Source organism: Pezoporus occidentalis, unplaced genomic scaffold, assembly GCF_034315485.1.
Source record: "Pezoporus occidentalis ecotype Australia unplaced genomic scaffold, CSIRO_AGI_Poc_V1 ctg164, whole genome shotgun sequence".
NCBI classification, from domain to species: domain Eukaryota; kingdom Metazoa; phylum Chordata; class Aves; order Psittaciformes; family Psittacidae; genus Pezoporus; species Pezoporus occidentalis.
In genome coordinates, this window is record NW_026913466.1 from 2916187 (window position 1) to 2939545 (window position 23359).

Genomic DNA, 23359 nt, shown 5'->3' on the forward strand with positions numbered 1-23359 from the left:
TTTGGTCAGATTTCATAGTTTTGTGACACAGAATGAATATCTCCGAAGACCAGGCTATATACATCAGTCTCACTGGACCATGACCAAAACACATCTGCAGTGCCATTTGTCCTCAAATGTCTTACTACCATTGTGAAGTATTAATGACAGAAAGTTACAGCTGAAAGCACTACTCACACTTTCAGCCAGAACTGACTCTTCTGTGGTTTTGCTTATGCAGATGTCTCACAGCCCACAACACTTCAATAATCACCTGCCTCAGGCAGCCACCTGGACAAGCCATATATACCACTATGCTTCTCAACTGAAGCATTTCAATTTTAAATCCAATTAATTATGGTGTTTGAAACCTGCTTCAGAAAAAAGCAAAACAAGCAGCATTACTTAAAAACATGCATTTCAGCTATCTTTACAGTTCATATTTTCAAAGAATCAATATATTAAGATTCATAAATTATAGAATTGGTTCGGAAGGGACCTTAAAGCTCATCCAGTTCCAACCCCTGCCATGGGCAGGGACACCTTCCACTAGAGCAGGTTGCTCCAAGCCCTGTCCAACCTGGCCTTGAACACTGCCAGGGATGGGGCATTTACCACTTCTCTGGGCAAGCTTTGTCAGTGCCTCACCACCCTCACAGGGAAGAACTTCTTCCTAATGTCTAATCTAAACCTCCCATCTGTCAATTTAAAGTCATTTCCCGTTGTCCTATCTGCGCCAGCTGGATACTTGGCTAAAGGTTATTCTGCCCCCTTTTTTTTTTTACTTTACACACTTGACAGCTTTGCTGAAGTATTTTTTCATTGAACACTTTTCTACGACTTTGAAAATTGAAACAATCTAGAATAAAAATACCACTATACACAAGGCATTTCAAACAAGATCATAAATGTCTCTGTAGTTCTGCCAAAAGAGACACTTCTTATCATGATTTCTAAAACTCCCTGTATCTTCAAAACAGCAGCCTCACAGTTCTAGATGCTGTACACTGATATTTGGGGGAGCAGTGCACTGTCTTCACAAAACTAGTTTTCTTTCAACACCATGAATCTACTGAAAAGTGCACACATTGCCTGACTATCAGATGTTGCAGCTACCTCAATAAATACCTGCTGTACAAAAGGCATTCTCCACATGTGAAACATCAATGGCCATAAGACATTTCCAAAAAGTACATGCTTTGGTTCTTTGCTATTTGAATTTCTACTTTGAACAAAAGATTAAGGACTTCTTAGTGAAACAGGCACAGGGTAACAGCTCTGTAACATTTTTTCTTGGGCAGCATTCTCTCTCTATTTCTGGACTCAAATTATGCTGATGTAAAACCCAAACCAATCCAAACTCACTTAAAATATTTCCATTTCCATTTGGGAAAAAACCCAAGTCCCCAAGGCACACAGTACAATCACCTCATGTGCTCTGCTCCCCCGGTTCCTGGTTAACCCTCATCAAAACTTCTGAAAAGGGCCATTTTTCACTTGTAAGAAAGGAAATCTCAGCCTTGCCACAGACCTTGCAAAGAATTCTGAATACTCCTTCTTGAGGGAGATTGTGGCTAAACAAAACTGAGTTAACATTATTAAATTATATTGTTAATGTTAAAATGGATCATCTGCTATGCCTTGAAAAGGAAAGTTAGAAGACAGACTAGTATTGCACATATGCCTGGCCCTTTCTTAAACACCTGTGGTTCTGTGAAGATCCTGAACTACTTAGAACAAGCAGGTCTGTTCAGGTTATCTAGGCAGTTTCCCATTCGTGAAATTGGCCATTTTACAAAGCAGTGTGTTTGGTAGGGTGTCCCCTAGTTAACTCCACAAATGAGCTAGCAAGCATCAGCAGAATGCTACTTCCAGAATCCATCAATGTCACTGTGTGCTGCCCAGAATATTATTTTCTATAAACAATTTGCTAACTTTTGAAGGGTCAAGCGGTCACCACTGACAGAAAGAAAATGTTTTTTCCCTTGGGAGCCAGGTATGCAGCTTTGCAATGGTTGCCACAGCTCCTACCAGTGCCAGCCAACACGTACTGTGCTAGGGAGGAAATTAAGCAAAGATTTAAGTAGCAGCTAGTATCATGCTTCTTGTGTGTGTTTAGTAACAGACAAAAATGCCAGAAATAACACGCATAAATACAATTTAGGACATCTTTTATTGAATTCTATTTCCTCCTATTTTTAAATCAACATACGCAAGCATATAATATACATATGCACACACATATATATGTGCACATATATATGTACACATTAAATATGAATGTTCTTAACCAACACTGAAAAATAATCTTTAAAATTATCTTTCAAGTTCATTTCTTTTTAAGGGAGAAAAGACAGTTTTGCATCAGCACCAATAGTCCCATAGCAACATTAAAAAATCAAACCACAAACATTTCTAGGTTTGACAGCTAATCTACAAGTGTGTAACATACAAATTACAGGACTCCTAAATCTGATGCCACAAATATATTTAGGCATGTTAAATATGATGTTTTGTTAAGCAAATGATAATCAGGAAGTCCAACCCAGTTAAAGCTTCTCCATAGCAAAGACAAGACTCAAACAAACTTCCCAAGCCCTGATAAGGCACCATGGTTTGTGGAGAGATTTGAATGCAGATCTCACAAGCATAAGGAAACATCCATAAACACCATTCCTTTCATCGCATGCTGAGTTTAATAAACAACAAAAAGAGACAGAAATTTGGGCTACTGCATGATAGTAATGGTAAAGTCTGCTGCTGCAGGAGTTAAGTGAACCAGAACGTAAGAGGAGTTGTGCATGAATTGGTGACAATGAATATTCCGTCAAATGACAAAACCCCAAGGCCTAATGGTGCTGAATTATGCAAGATAAACATATAAGGATCTAAAAAATAGGCAACAGCAGCATCGGTTAAGCTATTATTTGTTATGAGACTGCATTTGAATAATAACAGGTATTTTACTAATAGTTCTGAAGAATAATAGGTATTTCCTGCAGCAAGCTGGGTGTCAGAGCCCCAAGTGGACCAGCAGAAGTCCTAGTGAGCCTCCATAAGCTTCATCTGGGGCATCCTGGAGCTCTCTTCAAGCTCAGGCCCAGGACTTCAGTCATGGCCTGACCTATAACACTGTAGGGGTGCTAGTCTTGCTCAGTCACAGCACTGGCCATAGGGTCCTTTTATCAAAAAGTGAACCCATGGAGAAGTTCTCTGGCTTGACAGCCCAGCCTCATCACTATGGACCTGCTCAGTGATTTGATCCTAACTCTTATCCCTGACTGACTTCCAGAGACCTGCCTCCTCCCCAGGAACATGCCTGAGGATCTGGGCTCTTGGTTTAACCTGGCCCCCATCTCTGGGTCTGCCCTGCTGACCTCAGTTGAGTGAGGGGTTTAACCTTGCTGATGAAGGCTCTGTCAGCTCTGTTACTACAACTGACTGCTGGCTTCCCTTCCTTTACAGAGTAGTCCTGCTCTTGCTGCTCCCTGAAACCAGGTTTAGATGTGGTTAGAGACTTCTAATGCCTTCAGAAGGACAAGCTACCACAGAAAGACGTTATGGGAAGAAGCAGCTGCTTAGTTATCCTGAAGAACAAGGACTGTGACTAGCATTTGGATCCTGGTACTCCAAGGGATTTCTCTACTGAGGAATATGCAAAGAGCTTCCCAAATTCCAAAAGAGAGGTTGTGAAACGCTGCATGGACTAGTTCCTGAAATCAACTGGACTGAGGATATAAAATTTTGTGTGGAAAGTCTGCAACTTTTAAGCACATTGTGTGAGAATATGCAGAAGTTTTTACATGCAGAAAACAACAAAAAAAAACATACGGAAAACTTCAAACCTAACTGCATATACCACGGTGCTTTAACTTTTGAACAGAAGAAATATGACTGGAAACACCAACTAACAGCTACAACTCAGAGATAAGTACCTCAAGGAAATTATAATTGCCCAGTGAAGCTCATGAAGAAGATCTTGCACTGAAAACTGAAAAATGGAAAGACCTTTTCATAGTTGTAAATGCAGAAAGGTGAACAAAGGACTGAATAGCTACAGAGGTATACGGAAATAAGAATCTAATTAAATAGGTCTAAAATTCATGTAGTATTTAAATTATAACATATATACAGGTCTGCCTAAACAAAGGGCAATAGTGGGTTACTCTGGAAAGTTCATGGTACATGGGGAAATAACTAGTAAAGATCCCTGCAAATCTGCCTTGGGATTGTTACTTGATGGTTCCATTAATGGTCTTGCCACAAAACCAGGACTGTGTTAATTACTTCTGCTGGTGACAAAATTGGAAGGCGATTCTACACTGGAAGTCAATATAGAAAGAGGGTGAGAGTACCCCAAGCACATAATAAGATGGCCTTGAGAATGGGTGTTACAGAAATACTCCTTCCCAGTAATGACAAAAAGTGCCAGTTCATGGTCAGGAACTTTGGCAAACTGCTGAGTCATCACTGGAAAATGACATATGGAAAAAGAGCTGATTCCAGTAAGACCAGCAACAGCATGTCCATGAGCCACCAGACTGATATAGCCAGGCAAAAGAAAAGCAGATTTGGAATAGATAAAGCACTGTGTTTCCAGTAAGAGGCTATGGTAAAAGTAACATGTGGAAACACCCGAAGTATTCTGGAAAGGTGTATATAGCTCTAATGCATACTCAGGGTTTGCTGAGGAAAGGAGAGCATATCTTACAAATCAGACTGAAACAGCTACGACTGTTTTCTCTAAGTATGTCTGGTAGTCAAAATTTAAAATACTGCTGAAACAAGCACAGAAACAAGTACAAACTTAGGTAAACTTTAAACTCAAAAAATCACAAGTACTCAGAAGCTCAACTCACTTTCAAATGTGTGAAATGGGTATTTAAAGAGTATTCTACTAAAACAGTCTCATTCAAGTTACTAGCTGAATGTAAGCATTTCGTTATGGTTACCTTGTTTTAAGGATGTATGGCTAATGCACAGACAGCAGCTCCAAGACTAAACTGGTGTAAGGGCTCCCTGCTTTGCAGTATATTTAATTTTTAAAAATATGGGTAAATATCTTATAGCTCAGACAAGCACTGCATTTTAAACTGTTAGGTATGAATAGAAATTGATTTTTGTTTATTGCAGGAGATACCTGTGCCTTTAAAATGGTTCCTGAAGACTAGGAATTTTGCACTTGACCACCTTCCTCCAAATAACCAATTGCTTTAGTAATCACATTGCTCCTTGATAAAAGCACTGACAGCTCAAAACCCAATAGGTATGGTTTTCCTCTGTAATTGGATTTTACTAGAAAACCACATGAATGCAATTCTAAAATTACTCAGTATCTACTGCAAATAGTATCTATAAAGTGTGTTGACTCAGAAGTGATCTAAGAACACTCGGCTTCTAAAAAGAGAAGGTTTTGCCCTTCTCTGAACAAAAGGAAGATTGAATTTCAGAAGGAAAAAGCAAGCTGATCTGACCTGTATGTGGCCTCTGAATGACAACATTAAAGAGGTGGTAAGAATCTGCCTTTTGGTGGTAGCAAAGCCCTAGGTCATGTTAGTGAGCACTACATGCCTTGAAATATAAATAACATGCAATATCTTTGATACATTAACTAATCCTATTAAATATTTTTATAATCTATTAGGTAAATAACAGACATTTATTTCAAAACCATTTCCAAGCAAACACTAAGTGGAAGGTAACTAAGTTTTAAGGAACATTTTTTTATAGGTTAATTCTTAAGTAACTTCCATTTTGTTAACTCAGGTAATTGGGCAAAGTATGCATATGGGCTTATAGGACTGTAGGAAATCTTTTCAGGTTGGTAAAACACTTCAAGCTGGATGCTGTTTTCTAATGAGAGTCCTAATTTTCTCTTAAACTGGAGGTTAGTAAGCGCTGCTTATGTAAGGGCCATATGAAATTTGGCAGTCCTTTTTGGCCATAGAAGACAATTTAAGTTTTAATTTTTGGACTGCTGTCTTTTCTACATGTGTATCTCCCCAGGAAACACATTCAGTTTCCCTGTTTGTTCCAGAAAAGATCAAGTCCTCTGGTACTTTATTGGGATACTCTGCTGAATTGGTTCTGAAGAGCTTTTTGTTTTTTTTTTGGTTTATGTCTTAGTATCTCCCTCCTGTCTGAAATCAGTTGCCTTTTAGAGAACAACTTGACTTCTCCTTTAACTGTCAATAGCTGATCAGACCTCTAGTACTCTCAAACATATTTTAAGTCTTTGAAGGCTCAAAATGACACTTCTCTTTTTATCCCCAATTAGTAAATAATTCTCTAGAGATCATGGTACAGGAATACCCCTATAGCCAAATTCAAGCATAATGAAAGCTACCAAAGTGTATCCTTCCTTATCTGAGATGCTTTAGATAAGCTGCTTTAAACTTTCTTATGCACTGTGGATTTTTTAAAGTCACTGCTTTATACATGTGCTGTTTTCCCTATTTTCTTACCATCACTCAAAAATAAGCTGGCAGCCTCCCATGTTAAACACCTAGTGTTAACCAAACCATCAGCCACATACAGCTCTGACTTCTAGAAGAGAATAAATTTTGCATGCATCAAATAACAATAGCTGAATTCCAGCTTTTCATTAAAAACTTAAATACCTTATAAACACTTCACAATACCTAAGATGAACAAAGCATCAAAAGATTAAAACAAACCTTATTTGAGGTTGTTTCTATTCTGTTGGCTACCTGGTGTCTGTACCTGCTGCCTGATGGGACCAGCAATGACTATCTGTTCTATAACTGATGTTTGAACTATAAAATTAGTATGATAATACTGGTCAATATAAAGACTTCATTAGTAAGTTCTCTTTGCAAAAAAATAATAAATGAAATACAAAATAGAAATTATATGGGGATTTAAAAAAATCAACAACTGTGCCCATTTTTCTAAGAATTCCAAGCTAATTCAGGAGTATTTATTTGAAATTACGCCACAATATTAAAACAGAACATTTTGACAATGTGTAAAGAGATCATACTTGTTTTATAAAATAAATCATGGGGTTCTGAACAGTAAGACCAATTAGAAAATCTGAAAATGGTTCATAGGTGTTCTACTGGGTTTTTTTTTACATGTATGAAGACAGGCTGAAAAAGTTGGGGCTGTTCAGCCCAGACAAGAGAAGGCTGTGTGGAGACCTCATAGCAGCCTTCCAGTATCTGAAAGGGGCCTACAAGGATGCTGGGGAGTGACGCTTCATTAGGGACTGTAGTGACAGCACAAGGGGTAATGGGTTAAAGCTTAAACAGGGGAAGTTTAGACTGGATATAAGGAGGAAATTCTTTCCTGTTAGGGTGGTGAGGCACTGGAATGGGTTGCCCAAGGAAGTTGTGAATGCTCCATCCCTGGTGGTGTTCAGGGCCAGGTTGGACAGAGCCTTGGGTGACATCATTTAGTGTAAGGTGTTCCTGCCCATGGCAGGGGGATTGGAACTTCATGATCTAAAGGTCCTCTCTAACCCTAACTATTCTATGCGTTCTATTCTATGTGGGTCGGTGGGGAAACTGTACATCCCTAAACATTTAAAACATAGTTTGCTCTAGGTGAAGACTGCGAAAATGGAATCATGATATTGCACACATTTCACTACAAGATCTGCTAAACCAGGGCTTCTCATTTTACAAAGAAAACATTTTTTTTCCTTCTGAACGTCAGTCTGCAAATTTGACTTCAATTACAACAGCCAAACTATTTTTTTCTGTCTCATTCTCTTTAAAACTTACAATTATGAAAGTCAGGTTAGTCCTGTATGACATCCACATAATGTGGCTTACATCCAGTTGGTTTGACACTAATCCAGCCCTCATTTTCATCTTAATTCCTTATAATTTGAGTCATATCTAACTTCCTAGTACACTGCCAGCTGCATTTTTCTCAAGTTTAGACAGAGTAAACTGTAGATCCTTGCAAACTTTTTAGAAAATCAATTCCCACTGACACGCCTCAGAATGAAGACAGTAATCAGGATAAAAAATGCCTTTCACTCCACTGCCAGTGGAGCATGCTTTGACTCATGCATGCATACACATGAATGCCAATTGTGTACCTGGAACAAGATAATCTGAACAACTCTGGCACACATGGGAAATGTACCTTGCCATGGTAGCTTCAGAAGTTTTATTCAAAGGAGTAGTAGGAGAAAGGCAAACCAGAAGCATTTTTTTAACCTTTTAGTATACCCAGACTGAAGTTTAAGATAGCTCATTAGAAATTTTTTTCCTCTCTTTTTTTCTAATCTGCTCTTTGTTCTGACTAGAGAAGAAACACGGCAAATGTAAAGTATGGGACTGTTATCCACTTTTTTTTAACATGCTTGGAATAAGTAAGAAACAGCAGCAGTTTTAGATACCACTTCAATAAATTCCCTTGTTTCTTTACTGTGAGGCAGAGGGAAAACACCAAAGAAGAGACTTGGGAAAAAAAAAAAAAAAGTCAAAACATATAAACTCTTACACCTTACCTTGCCAGCCAGGTTTGCACACAGGTTTCACGTCAACTCGCACTAAGACATCTTCCATTGCATGTTTTTGCCCACAGTCAGAAGCTGTTACCTTTATCTCATACTGGTGCTGGTTGTCATAGTTCAGTTTCTCAGTGTTTCTGATGTTACCTGCAGATTTAATATAACATTAAAAAATTCATTTTTGGCAAAGCATATGCAGACTAGAACACTGGTGTCCTGGTTAATCAAGTCCTTTGTGACCAGAAAGCTCTTTGAAGCACATGGGACATCTGCCAGTGGGACAGTTATGGGGAATGGGAAATACTTTCTTTCAATCCAGCACAGAAATAAAGAAGCTCTTAGGCAAATACAAGATGCTATGGATATAACATGGGCACATCTATATTAGAAATCATCTGCTCAACTTATTCTGAAGTAAAACTATTCAGCTGCATCTTGAAAGGTAGCGACAACTTCATTTTCCACATTTTCCCAGAATACACTGGTTTCTTTGGCTCTCTCTCAAGCACCTCACCTTGCCAAGCATGTTCAGGTCTGTCATGTAAATAGCTCTTCCCATCACAAAAGCAACGTAATGATGGTATCAACTACATTATTTTTGAGTTAGTAATTGGCAAAAATTACTAATTCCATTTAATTTCCTGGAAATAACTAGAGCTATAACAGATTAAAAACCACAACAAGCAAGCAAAGCCTACAGAAAACTACACAAACAGATAAATATCAACAGGAATATAAAAATTCTTGTCTGAAAACACACGCGTTTACACCTCTGTTTCTTCAGAGTCTGTTGTGGGGATAGTGTGATACAGAATTCCCTCTTTTATGGATGCTTTTCATCTAATTTTGGACCAATCACAAGAATGGGGAAAGATTTGACTAATTTACTATGGCAGTTCCCTCTTAAATTCCATACTTTCTGTGTGTATGAGGAGTATAAAACAGAACCTCCTAACCCTTACAAGAGATGAGGTCTTTGACTTCAGTCCGCTCATAGGAGGTCAACATTCTCAGCTGCCAAGAATGACCAGAAGCTGTATCTGACCATAAGTCAATTGAAGGATCAGAATTGCTTCTTGTCAAAAAGCTGCACTTTTAAATCACAATGGAAAGAAATGGTTTAGTAAATAAATATCAATCACATGCAAATACTGAACTACAACGTTTTATTACTTTTCTGAGAATATGAAGTTTGCATAGGTCCTAACACAGATCTCAGTGCTGTAAAGGATGACCTTGTGAGATCCTGTCCACAGCTATTTTCTAAGATGTAACTTCATATAAGCTGTACTGACTGGACAGCAAAGTCAGTAACTCATCTTCATAATGAACAATCTGAAGATGTATTTGTGAAGTGCTTCCCAGTGGTGCGTTACAGACATAGTTACCCCCATTTTAGAGATAAGAGGGGGTTAGAGCCATGACAGATTTTGTATCTGTATCTGAATTCTCTGATCGTAATGACCATGACCCACGACAAATGCATAAAAATGTTGTTTTGCTGTTCTTACAGCAGAATCATGCACGGTGGCTTAATTTTTCCGTTACCTGAATGAAAAACCCTACACAGTACTGATGCAGTAAGTGACTTGATGGTTGGGATTCTCTGCTATGAAGATAACTAGATTAAACTGCATGCAATAGTCTCTTATAACACATTCTATCTTCTACCTGTAGTTCCAATTCTTAGCATAGAAAAGCATAAATTCGCCTTTGCCTTTACATGATTGTATTTTATGACCAAATTAGAAATTGAGAGCGCGAAGGGACACCTTGCACTAGACCAGGTTGATTAAAGCCTCATCCAACCTGGCCTTAAGATCTACAAGAAATCCACCAGAATTGAATGCTGCTTCCTGCACCAGTGCTGGGTGCCTCTTCTCTTATGCCTCACACAATTGGCTGATGTAGACTATGGACTGCTAGTCTGGAGGGTTCCCAATGTGTAATATGAGATTTCAAGACATAAAAACATGCTCCCTGGATTGATTTACATACAATAAGGAAGTTGGGTTGGTTTTTTTTTTTCTGAAAAGACAAAGATGTGACAAAAGAAATTCAGCTGATGGAATACCATACTCATCTTTCTAAAAACCTGTGTTTGTGGTTAGTTTCACAAGTTGATGGTGAAAAAAATCCAGCATCTGAGAGTGGTAATTGCATGTTTTCCTCACACCCACCTTACTTTTGGGCTCTTTGCAATATATAGATTTGATTCTAAGCATCCGGGTAAATGCTTTTTCTGGGCAATGAAATTTCACACTTAGCTTACTGAAAAGCAGAAAAAAATCGTAACTTGCAGAAGACACAGGAACATAGCATGATGTTAGTTTTTCTCTCACAATGGGTAAAAAAATCCTGTCAACAAAATCCTAATTAGCACAGTATTAACAGACAGTTCCAGGCATCTCACACATCTACTTTAATCATCTCACAAGTAACAAAAATGGGCACAATGCCAAAGGATTTGCACTGAAGAAAGTTTATGTCAGAGTGGTCCAACACTTTTCACAGCTGAGAATGTCTAAGCGACATATTTCTGTCACGGAATGAAAGTGCAACCACTTATTCTACCTCTGTCTCTAATCCCACTGGGTTTAAGCAATTACCATCATCTAAAAAAATTGCAAATTAGACTGCAATTACTGTTGATTGCGGCAGCACTGGCCTTTTAGTGAATAAATAGATCAAAAAATATTAATTGAATTCATGACCAAGACCTTGCAAGTATTACAACCGTATACCAATTATTCACTGCGGGTTTTAAAGCCATGTTTAAATCAATGATTTTCTCGTTGCCTTTGTTCAAAAGCAGCTCCCAGGCACAGGAGAACAAAGATATAACCAAGGATTCCTGACATTTCCCATGCTTTTGATCATGTCTCTGACTGTAGAAAACCCCTGGTCACTCACAAGCCAGCATCTCTTTGTGGAAGGAGCTGAAAAGGCATGAGCGATAGAAATGCCTACTATGTATTGTGCTAATCTCAGTGTATTATCTATCCATTATATCTGTCACAAATTTGGTATGAAATTATGAAGCAATCTGCAACTTGTGTAAGTAACCAGCCCCATATGAGCAAGTCACGTGGAGCTCTGGAAAAACAGTGGTTTCAAACAGAAACACGAGAGCTTCCTATTATGACAACACAGGGAATCTCATACCTTGTATATAGTGTACTTGCCTCCCAGTGTATGATAAACAAGGAGGCTTTTTTTCCCCCAAAGTGATTTACAATTTACTGATGATAACAGGTTATCTTTTGATGCTCAGCTGTGCATTGTGCAAGAGGTGCAGAAATAAAGATGAATAACTTTTGAACAGGGAAAGGGTTTTTCTAACACATCCCAACACGAAAATGATTGCTTAACAGAAAACATTAGCTCCATGCACGCTCTCAATTTCTAATTTGGCCAAAATTCAGATTTAACTGCAAAAGAGTATTCTCCTTCAACATGGATTAAATGCTTTTGCTAGGAAAGATAAATCAGATCATCGCTGGGCATGCACACAGGGTGCTTTTTCTGGGGAAACAAGTTCTGTGAGCACAGCAATTTCCATTCTGAACTCTTGCACAATTGGGCACATGTGAATATTAAGAATGAGGACTCTCATCTACAAAGTGATGCCAATATGGGACTGCTGAAGAACCTGAAAGCCAGAGCTCCTATTTTGTATTATCTGAAGCAAGCAGAGAATGGGAGGGAGGATCTTCAACACATTTTTAATACAGCCCAGCCACTTCTCCCAAACAGTGTCAAGTTCTGTGCTTTTCTCTGGTGGAAACTTGACTGGGAAAAGCAGGAAGCTGACAGACAGGGCGACCAAGGTCAAAAACTGCTGCATGTGGAAAATTTATTATGGTTTATTGTTTTTCCTTTAATATTATATACAGTAGAAAACCAACTAAAATCAATAACCATTAAAAATTATACTACTTCTCCAAAGCATATTTTCTCCCATACTGCAGAATAATAGATCTGCTTCAAGAAGCACCATGAATGGGTAGATCTGTGGACCCACATCCCGAAAGTTTCAACAATCAATAAACACATCCAGAATACTGTCAATTCTACATTTAGACTCTGCTCCACAAAGCTCAGAAGAAAGGGACTAGTTCTAAACCAGTGAACAACCCCTGTGAGGTAGGGCCATGTGGTGCCATTAGGAAATGCCATCACTTGGATGGAAAAGTGGATCTGAGACAATTAAGAGGAAGGACTGAGTGACAGGGAAACATATTACTCATCTAAAACTGCGGGTTTAATTTCCACAGTAAATTACTGTGGCATTTTCTGACCAAATCTTGTATGAAAGGGATGGGATTTCCCCATGTAAAGGTTCCTTCATGCACAGAGCTGAGAACAGGATTACTCTCTTGAGTTAAAACTCAAGGCAGGTTATCAGGTAGTAACAACAGGTAATCACACTATCTGCAGAAATGACTGCTATCCGTCCCACACTTACAATTGCTCCTTCTCCATACTCACCATTTCTGTCAATGGCAAAAGGTACATCAGTTGTGACAATTTCATAATTGCAGATCTGGCTATATTGTGGAGAACAGTCCTCATCTATGGCTTCTACCTGCAGTATGCTGTCATAGATCTTCCCCTCTGTCACAGTGGCCTTATACACACTCTCCTTGAAAGCTGGTGAAAACTCATTGACATCCTTTACCTGGATATGGACCACTGCCCTAAAAATAGGTAAATAAAGACATCAAAGATAAATTAATTTATCATGACACATCACTGAGAGTTTGTTTTCAAAATACTTGAAAAGGCTAATGGAACATATCTCGAAAACTATGTAAACATCTTCTAAAATGAGCTATCATTGAATTTCCATGTTTAATTTGACCAATTTAATATCTTAATGGGGCAATAGGTAGAAACCTATTGCTCTTCATTAAAATCTGTCTGGTTGCTCTTCATTAAAATCTTCAGGTTGCTCTTCATTAAAATCTGTCTGTCTCTTAAAATGGACACCAGCAGAAATTTAGTAATATAATTCCAGTGTTAAATGGTTAATAAGCAAAAAAAGAGGAAGAGAATTTCAGCAGTCTTACATATTCACTACCTAAAAATTGTCAGTTTATGAACTGGGGCACTGGAATGGGTTGCCCAGGGAGGCTGTGAATGCTCCATCCCTGGCAGTGTTCAAGACCAGGTTGGACGAGGCCTTGGGTGATATGATTTAGCATGAGGTGTCCCTGCCCATGGCAGGGGGGTTGGAACTAGATGATCTTAAGGTCCCTTCCAACCCTAACTATTCTATGATTCTATGATTCTTCCACATTAAGTAAGGCTGCCACCTGCTGATTGCAATTATATAATCCTTTAGTTAAAACACTGTACATGTAAACCTGCAAGGTCAAAAATAAGAGGCCTTGAGTGTTTAATAAGCAAAGTCTAAAAGCCTTGATTTGAAAAAATTTGCTGTAAGATTTGACAGACAAGGTAACAGAGGGACAGAGAAGTGGAGGGACTTTCTAGATCAATGGCAGAGCCAGTACTAAAGGTTGGGACCCCAGACAGCCTGGCTTAGCGTATGGTTTGCCACAGAAACCACTATCAAAAGCATAAAAAAGTGTGGTCCTGACAGGCCAGATTTCATTTTCTCATGATTAGACCAAATTTTTCCAGAAGTGGAACATCCAAGCTTGTTACGGATATGGGAGAGAAAACCGTTACAAAATTTAGTAATATGGTGCAAAACATGCTTCTGTGACTTGATGGTTATTTGATCTTGCAGGCTTCCTTCTAAATACTCATTCTTTTTAAACACCCTGGAAAAGTTCAGCATGCATTATAGAGCTAATTAAATTTTTAATTGCGTTGTGTCCTGGATGAGCAAAAGGAAGAATGATTACTATTAATCATTGATTTAAATGGCTCTCAGCAAAACGAACATTTGTACAGCAATTAAACATCTACATGTGAGTTACATTTATCTTTAATGACATATGGTCTTGAGTTAGTTTCATTAATTTAAGGGGAAAAAAGGGACTGTGCCATTTAAGCTTATTCAGGGAATCTTCTCCACAGCAAAAAGTACCATCTACTAACCTTCAATACCTGTTTCTTCAAGAGGATTTTAATTCCTCTGAGACTTGCTGTCCAAAAGCTGAGATCAGAAACACACTGTGCAAAGACAACACCACTGCAGTGTATATACACACACGATATAAGAAAGTAAGAAAGGTCATTTCTCTTCTCTTTCCATTTGAAATGGAACGAAGAGAGAGAAAACCTATTTAGAATTTGTAAAGTATCAATAAAAGCTAGCTTCCATGCCTTGGATGATCTGTTAAGTCAATGTATTTAACATGAAAGCAAGAATAGAAAGCTAAACTAAAACTGAGATCCATTTCTTTACTTGAACAGGAATCCTATTAAGAGCTTCAACTGGAGCCATTAAGAGCTTCAACTGGAACCACTGCAGAATGAGTCAAACTGCAGGAGGCAAAAAGAAAAAGTATCTTCTAAAAGGAAAAAGAAATAAAAAGTGGATTGACTATTGCAACAACAGTGATTTGGTTTTAATTGCTTTCTACCTGGCTACAGTGTAAAAAGGAGCCCTTCAATATGATCTGTACTGGACAGCAAATGCATGCCAAGGCAAAAAAATATTCCTTCTAATTTTCACCCACTTGTGAGATTTCTTCCAGTTTCTTCCACCTGGTCCTGATCCACAGTCATAGGCCTGGATGATGAATGTGTATTCCTTCTGCAGTTCACAATCAACAGGACTTTTTGCTCGAAGACGACCTTCTCCAGATGTCTTGTTTAGTACAACAGCTTCGAAGGGCATTTCTTGTCCATGGATTTTAAAAGCACAGATTTCACCTGTGAGGAACAGTACAAAACATCATAACCAAGGAGATCTAAGTCTTATGCACTGGTGCCACACTGGAGAAGTTAGCAGTAAAGTTGAATTTCACATGCTGTTATAGATGGAGGAAATACAGACTTGGCCATCAGTTACATACACAGTTACCATACATCCAAAAGGGCCAATAGGCATGACCTTTACAGTGTGATACAGCAAGCGCAGTTCTGGTCACGTACTTCGCTCTCCCTCTGTCATTACTAAATGCTCTTTTAAAGACCCAGAGACTATTCCCTAGATTTGGTACTAACACCAATGTTGAGCTAAATTAGTTTTGAGCTAAATTAAGAAGATCTTATTTAGTTCAAGAAAATACAGGTTGTCTTTTCTAACTGTTGTCCCTCCTTCCTCGAACCACTTGAGCTGCCAGGTGGTAGCAGATGTTCAGATTCTTGCAGTTTAGTTTCCCAACAGTGATACAAATAATGATGCAAAACATGGGCACATTCAAAATATATCCTGCTTCATTTACAGACATACATCATCTTTGGAACAGAAGCAGTTGGAGGAACACAGACAAGTACCTTTTTTGGACATCTCAGTCACCCACCCACATTCACACACTCATACATGAATGCCTTCTTGGCAGCAAGTCACTCTGCCTCCAAACTGCCTCCCTCCGAGGCTTCCCTCAGAGGAATACTATATACCAAAACAGATGATATAGCAAGGACTAAAAACAATTGATTTGGACACAAAAGCAACATAGCCTTGCAAGAATATTTGTGTGGAAGGGGCAAAAATCCCCCAATTTCTGGTGATCCTTTCTTTTTAATCCTTCATAGCGATGGCAACAATACACATGCTGAATTCACTTTAGGCCACTCCAGAATCCAAGTTTAAAAATGAAATATTTATACAAAGACCAATGGGGCTTAAATATTTTTATGACACATTAAACACATCCTCTTTTATGAGTAAATCTGTCTCAGGACATGCATTATAGATTCAATGCTGTTTCCCACTGACAAGTCTTTTGCATTTATTTCCAGTGCAGAGTTGCAGCCTTTTGGAAATCTCCTTGCCAATCATATCGAAGTCAACTGCCAAATATCAAATGAACTCTACATCTGTGACCTCTAATTCAAGCCTAGCTCCTCTCTCTCTTTTTCTAATAGAATATATTGTCTATTTTTAGAGAAGAGACTGGACAGTGACTTTATAAAAGTGCTAGAGTCTGTAATTCCAATTATGTGTGAGAAAAAAAAATGGGACGGGGTCTGTGTGGGGCAAGTGAGGATTCGGTGCACTTAAAGTATGAATACAGGCTTTTTAGGATATTCCATCAACTACCACCACATAGGTTTCCCTTTAGCTTAATGGCAGCTGAACCTGATCTCAGCTATATACAGTGACATTTACGTAGATAAATCCCACACTTAACAATAATAATCAATCCTATGGATGTCTTTGCAAGATCAGCAAAGAGTTGCTTTAGTAATCATGAAAACACATCGACTATTTGCTTGGACATTTGCTTGCTCCAGCTCCTCACTCAGGTGTGGTTTCCCAAACAGACAAAAGATGTGCTCTTTTCCTCCGTCTATAATACCAAATATGTGGGCCATAGAAGAAAGAATGGATTTTATCCTGAGAATCAGAAAAAGACTAATACTTTGCATAGCCATAAAAGCAGGCTCCACAATGTTTATTAATCGCTGTATAGGAAACAAAAGATGAACAGAAGGCTGAAGTGAAGCAGTTTGTTCAGCTTTGATCATGGGCACTGATCACTGAACTTGTATCTCAATGTCGTCACCCATACTTATGAAAAAAAGCATCATCCTAATTTCCATGCAACTTCAAAATGAACCATTCATCTAAAATGGTATTGTGGATTTCAGTTTTATTTTAACTGACTATGACAATAAGAATGTAAATGTGGCAAGTCTAATGAAAAAATACTGTTTGCTGTCTTCTGGAATAATGGACTTCATAGCTTCCTATGCTTATACTTTTCCTCAGCTGCACAATCCACCAGCAGAAAACATAACTTCAGTGTTTTGTGTTTATAATTATATTGATCTACTGTTTGGTTGTAAACAATACAGCATTTGCAGATATCCACGCCTACTGTTCTTAAACAGAAACAGCTCAGGGCAGAAAGGAATTTCTCTCAGCCTTAATCTAAACATGTACTACCTTTCCCTCTCCAAATGCAGAGGACTGATGCAAAGCAATCATACAAGCAGCACCTGTTCTAATTAGTTCTCAGCAAGTATTTTAGAAGTCTCTGTATCCTGCTCCTATGGCAGACTCTATATAACTCTATATAGTTCATATTACTCTAATTTTGACTTTTATATCCCCAATTGCCAAACATAAAATAATGACAGCTGCATGGATATGAGGAGATATTTTTAAGCACACTGCAAAAACCCCACATACACTTCGAGATTCTGGTGATAGCAAACTAATTCTATGAAAACAACTTCACATATTTTTAAAAAGTTAAGTATGATTTTTGTTTTTCAGAAGGTTTCTACTACTGTTTCCAAAGACATGATTTAACACTATTGAAAATTAAAATGTAGGGTGATCATAATGATTCCAAAAAAGCACCTTAATGACTATATTAGAAATGGAAATTATAAGAGAGTTGTAGCAGTTGTAACATAGCAGAAAATTAAACAAGGTCCACCTTTACATTGCAAGACACACATTTACAGATATATAAAACTACTACTACTAGGCATTACAAATAGTGTCTTTAAACTGTAACACATTAATAAGTAACATAGTATTTTTCATTATTAAATTGAGTTATAGGTCTTTATTTAAACCCTGACCTACCATATACCAACAGAAACTGTGCTGAGTTTATACTATTTCAAAGTATAAGAACTCAGTAACTCACTGGAGGAAAAGGAGACAGGGCGTTTCTCTTACTCAGGCTCACCATTTAAATTGCAGAACCAACACTTGCAGGCCCTTCGCACAACCTACCTTCCTTCTGCCTTGTAAGATTGACTCTAATTATTTAATTAGAGTGCAAACTGGGACATTGTTTTCCTCACAACAGACAACACAGCAGAATACTGTGCTTTGTTCTTCATTGCAGTGGGTTTGGGAACAGGCGCATATTGGATTTAGAGATCATAAAAATGGTGGTGGCAGCGAGCTGATAAGTTGGTGATACCACATAAAGGTGGAAGCACATCCATGAAACCCTGTAGCTGCCGCACCCAGACTAGAGGGGAAAATACCTCTTCTCCAAAGTCATACATCCTGCAGGTTTCAATCTGCTTCGTATAAAATCTTCCAGTTACAGGGCTGAACTTTACTAAGAGCTGCTTCATTTTAATATGTCTTAAATTCTGGGCATTATGTTTTCTCTTCAAATCATTCAGACTACCAATAGTCATGAGCACCTATTAATTTTGAAGCCTACATTATTTTAAGAGCTCTGCTAGAGATCCGTATGTTACTACTGGGATAATAATAATATAATTTTCTCTGTAAAAACTGTAATAGCCCAGAAAAAATATTGACAGTTTATAATTTCTGAAATACAACCAACAAATCTTTCTACTGTTTAGTGACACAGTTTAGTGGTGGCCTTGGCAGTGCTGGGTTTACATTTGGACTCAATGTTCATAGAAGTCTTTCCCAACCTAAATGATTCTACAATTAACTCAAACCCTATTTCCCTGCATGGTCTATTCTCTCCATTGGCCTTATGATTCCATATGGAGTATAGAGTTTATCCAGCTGTGTTCAGAACATGGCTATGTGTGTGAGTGTACACACATATATTTGTTCCTGCCATTCCCTTCCAAACCATTTGCTAATTTCAATTACATTTTATAAAGACGAATTGTTCCCACAAGTGCTATGAAATCATGCAGCTGTGCAACACAGAGATGCTACAGAAACCCATTTCACTGGGTAGCAAACAGTCCACACAAAGACCTTGTAAAAGCTCAAAAACAAAAGCTTCGATTCTCTCTTGCACCTTTTTAATCAAACATGAAGCTCAAACCTGAAGGAAACCAGGCTTCATTAGTTCACTTCTAATATGCTTATTTATATTCATAGCCTGTCCTGATTTTATTACTCTCTAGCCTTTTACTACATTTCTATGTGTGTTCTTCTCGTATGTGCAAATCAAGATAGTTGATCATTTATTTAGAACAAAGGTTGCAGTTCTATACTTCCTGAGGTAAGCAGTGTCCCTGAAAGATCCTAAAGTGCCTAAGAGTCAAAGCTGCATGATCACACATAAACCCACTCACCTTGTAAGAGACACATGCTTTGTTCGGGTGAGATGCATATTGAATTTGTATTTGAAGAACAGAGACAGGAATGCCATGACCAAGCTGTCACTATGACCTCTGAAGACTTGCATATGAATGAATGATTGTAACACTGTTTTTTCCTTATGTGTGTCCTTCAAGAACCTGATTCAGCTACATGGATCCATTGTGTTGTTAAGTAAAAGATATTTGACAACCATTAGAATTAATCTTCATATACTACTTGGCACACCTAGGCTTCCAAGAATTTTGTTAAACATACAGTTTTACAGTGGATATGACTTGTGGATATGCTTGTGGATATGACCTTCCTCTTGCTAGAACTAAAGGTTTTAAACCAATCTTGTCAACAAAATCGAAGTACTCTTAGTCTGAATCAAATTTGAATCTTTAACCATTTAAATGTGCTCTCTCGACATACAGATGGACCTCCAAACACAAGCACGTTGTTCTTAGAACATCCATCATCAAAGATCCCTGTTGGCAGTGGAGTCAGTGTTGTTTTTCTCAGTAAGTTTGTTTAGGGGTTGATGTTTGTCTTTAGATTTTTTGTGTCTGTTTTAGCTTGTTTGTTTGTTTGTTTTAAAATCCAGCCTTCCAGGACAACAACTGTATTATAGAATCACAGAATCATATTCAAGTTTCTCTGCTGGAATCCTGCAAATAAGCTCCTGCAGTGCGGAGCTGCTGACCTTTAGAGTGTCTCCATGCCACTGGGAAGGTCTGCTGCTTTGACAAGTTTTTTCTACCATCAAGTCTAGCTACTGTTCACATAATTACAGAACATAGAAGGTTAAGTTTCGAGGGAGGAAAGGGCAGTTCTTTGAGAAAAGAAGGTAAAGCAAGAATTAGGAATGTAAAATATCCTTAAAGATAGAAAAAAAATTCAATAAGGCAGTAACTTCTGTATGTGCTTTTCCAGCTCACTGAAGTCAGTGCTATTAAACTCATACCAAAATACTAAAATCCAGGAAGCAATACTGCAATCATAAACAGAGGGGGGTATTCATATCTTAATAAAATACAAAAATTATTATTTCCTCATATCTAATTTTATGGGCAACAAGTTCTGCAAAGCAAGAGCATAAATCAACAGCTACCCTTCCTTTCCTATGGATTTGAAACGGCAAAGTGGAGGAAACTTCAACTGCACTTCAAGTGATTCACTGTTGACATAAGCTCACACCAAATGAACCACACTTCATTCTTCAGTTGCTCAGGATGGAGAGTTCTGTGTGTAGTGTATAAGCAGCAGTCATATGCAGGTTTCTTCCTGGCACCACAGGAAGTTTCCCCAAGGGAAATGACTTGGGTTGTGAAGGTGGTCATCAACAAAGCATGTGAAAAACCTACTCTGCAATTTTATTTGAATAAGCTTGCTTAAAAAGTACCAGTTTTATGGACATGCTCTGATTGTAGTGTGATACATGACCACGCTGCTCCGCTGGAAACTAGATCACCACTGCCTAACATGTCACATAGTGCACTCAGATTTAGAATCACTGAATGGTTTTGGTTGGAAAGGACCCTAGGATCATCTAGTTCCAACCCCCTGCCACAGGCAGGAACACCTTCCACTATACCAGGTTGCTCAAGGCTCTGGCACAAGATGTCCTTGCACTCCAGCTTACATGACAGAGAATCAATCCATGTCTGTTTGAAGACTGCAATAAACATTGAGGTGGATCAGAAAAATATATAACAAGGTTTGTGTATAGAAAGATGTGGTTAAGTAATGATTATACAGTTCTTGAGCAGCCTCTATTCTAAGAGAAGAGAAATTTTAAATACTGGCCTTAGTTCCTCCCATCAATCAAACTCATATCGTATTTTCTATTGTGAATAACCTCACATATTTCTCAATTTCTTTTTCTTTCTGAAATCTGCAAGATTCAAGAGAGAAAGCAATCAAGAAGGTACAGTTTTAAGAACAGTACCGAAAGACTATACTGTCACAATCAATATATGGAGCTCCATGCCCACCTGCAACAACGGAAGGCTTTTGCTAACATCATGTTTCATGTTGGCAAATATCCTGTGGATTTAGCAGTGCATCTGAGTATCACATAAACACAGATTCAACACACAGAAACAGCTGTCTGCATTTGTTAAAATGCTGTAACGCACAGCACAGTGTCTTTAACAATTACATGATCATTACTGAGAAATAGTAGCCTTGCCGTTTTTTTAGAATACCACATTATAATGAACTATTTGAAAAATAATCCTGCAACTGTGCAGTTAAAACTGAAAAAAAGCACATTAATAAAAGGAACTTTAGGAGGTAAGTGGAGCTTAATTACTCAGTACCCAGTTGGGTCATTTTCTGATCTACTTTTTCACATATGTCAATAACTATCATACACACATGTATGGGTTGTTTTCACACACTACCTGCATTATTTGATCAGTGTTCCCTTGAAACTGCAATCAGTGATTGCAGATTTCCTGCTGCCACAGCCGATGAAACATGACTTTGCTCCAGACAGTCATCTCCCAGTAAACAGAGAAGCCCATATGCTACCAGTGCCTTAATTTCATGTCTGTGTCTGAAAGATGGATCATGAAGTTATTCCACCTCTGGATTAGTGAGGTCTAAACTATGAAAAAAAGGAGGTAACTTGCCTGGTGAGGCACTGACCCATTTTACTGTGTATATCCATTTTGTGATTCTGTGATATCCTTTGAAAAAAGTGCACCTATTTTTACGAGAGACACCTAGAGCCCTCTGCCTGTTAAGATTAAAAAGGTTATTACAATGGTTGCAGTCATTTCTAGCCACTAAGTATTAAAGGACAAATGCTAATAAAATACATTAAAAGAAGCTAATGATGTACAATGTGACTAGATTTTCAAATTAAATAAAGACCTAGGATTAGGAATGTTGGCTAGCAGACATGTACTGCTTACAGAATTCCTACAGTCTGGTAGGCAAACATAACAAGTATTTTCTGCAGCAACATTACCTAATAGATTTGGCTCCCTTGTGAGATAAACAGAGAGAAATAAGAAAATGAACAGCACCATGCTACACTCAGAGAATGAAAAGCTGTTTAGTCTATTGAAGAATCAGCAGACTGACAGAAAAACTTACTTTTTAATTAAACTACTTTCCCTGGGGCCTAATATCAAGGCATACAATTTCTGAGATAAAGCATCTTGGAAAACGTTGTATTTATTAAAATTATTCCCCTGAATAATTTTAAGTGCATTGTTTTGAGGTATAGTTAGCTAATTCAAAGCATACAGTGAATAATCAAATAATTTTTCTGTTTCTTTACATTCAAAGCATCACTCAGCTTTAACATGAGAACTATACCATGAAGTTTGGACTGGCTAGGACATAATATAAGCAGTGGACTTGACCACAGAAATCAAAGGAGTGGCAAGTACTAGAAGCTAGGACTGTCTTGCAAAAACAATAGCCATAGAATAGTTTCACATATGTAAACCAAACCAGAACGACCAGGAAAGTGAGGCAGAAACAAAGGACAATGAATAGCCCTGTTTTAATCTTCCAGTATGCCAGTGTTTTGAGATAGCCATTCACCCTCTTTTTTCCCCATATTTGTGATTTGAAAGATTAGGCTGATGGTAACAGAATGCCATTAGAAAGAATTACAGAATCACCCAAGAGCAACAGGTGCTCATTTGAGGCTCTGTGCAAATGGGAGTCTACAGACAGTTGGATGCTGGCACCTCTAAGCTAGAAACTAAACAGTCACATTAGTGTGGTGCTGT

General features: G+C 38.1%; 1 protein-coding gene across 2 annotated transcripts in view; it reads right to left on the reverse strand.

The window, feature by feature from the left end:
- Nucleotides 1-23359, reverse strand: part of CLSTN2 (calsyntenin 2) — a 322557-nt gene that overhangs the window by 58507 nt on the left and 240691 nt on the right. For both annotated transcript variants that reach the window (XM_062613220.1, XM_062613219.1), the window contains exons 3-5: nt 15124-15319; nt 12959-13167; nt 8465-8614 (exon numbers count right to left, since the gene is read on the reverse strand). In XM_062613220.1, coding sequence (XP_062469204.1) covers nt 8465-8614; nt 12959-13167; nt 15124-15284 — 520 coding nt within the window. In that variant the 5' untranslated portion in view covers nt 15285-15319. The remainder of the gene's footprint in view (nt 1-8464; nt 8615-12958; nt 13168-15123; nt 15320-23359) is intronic.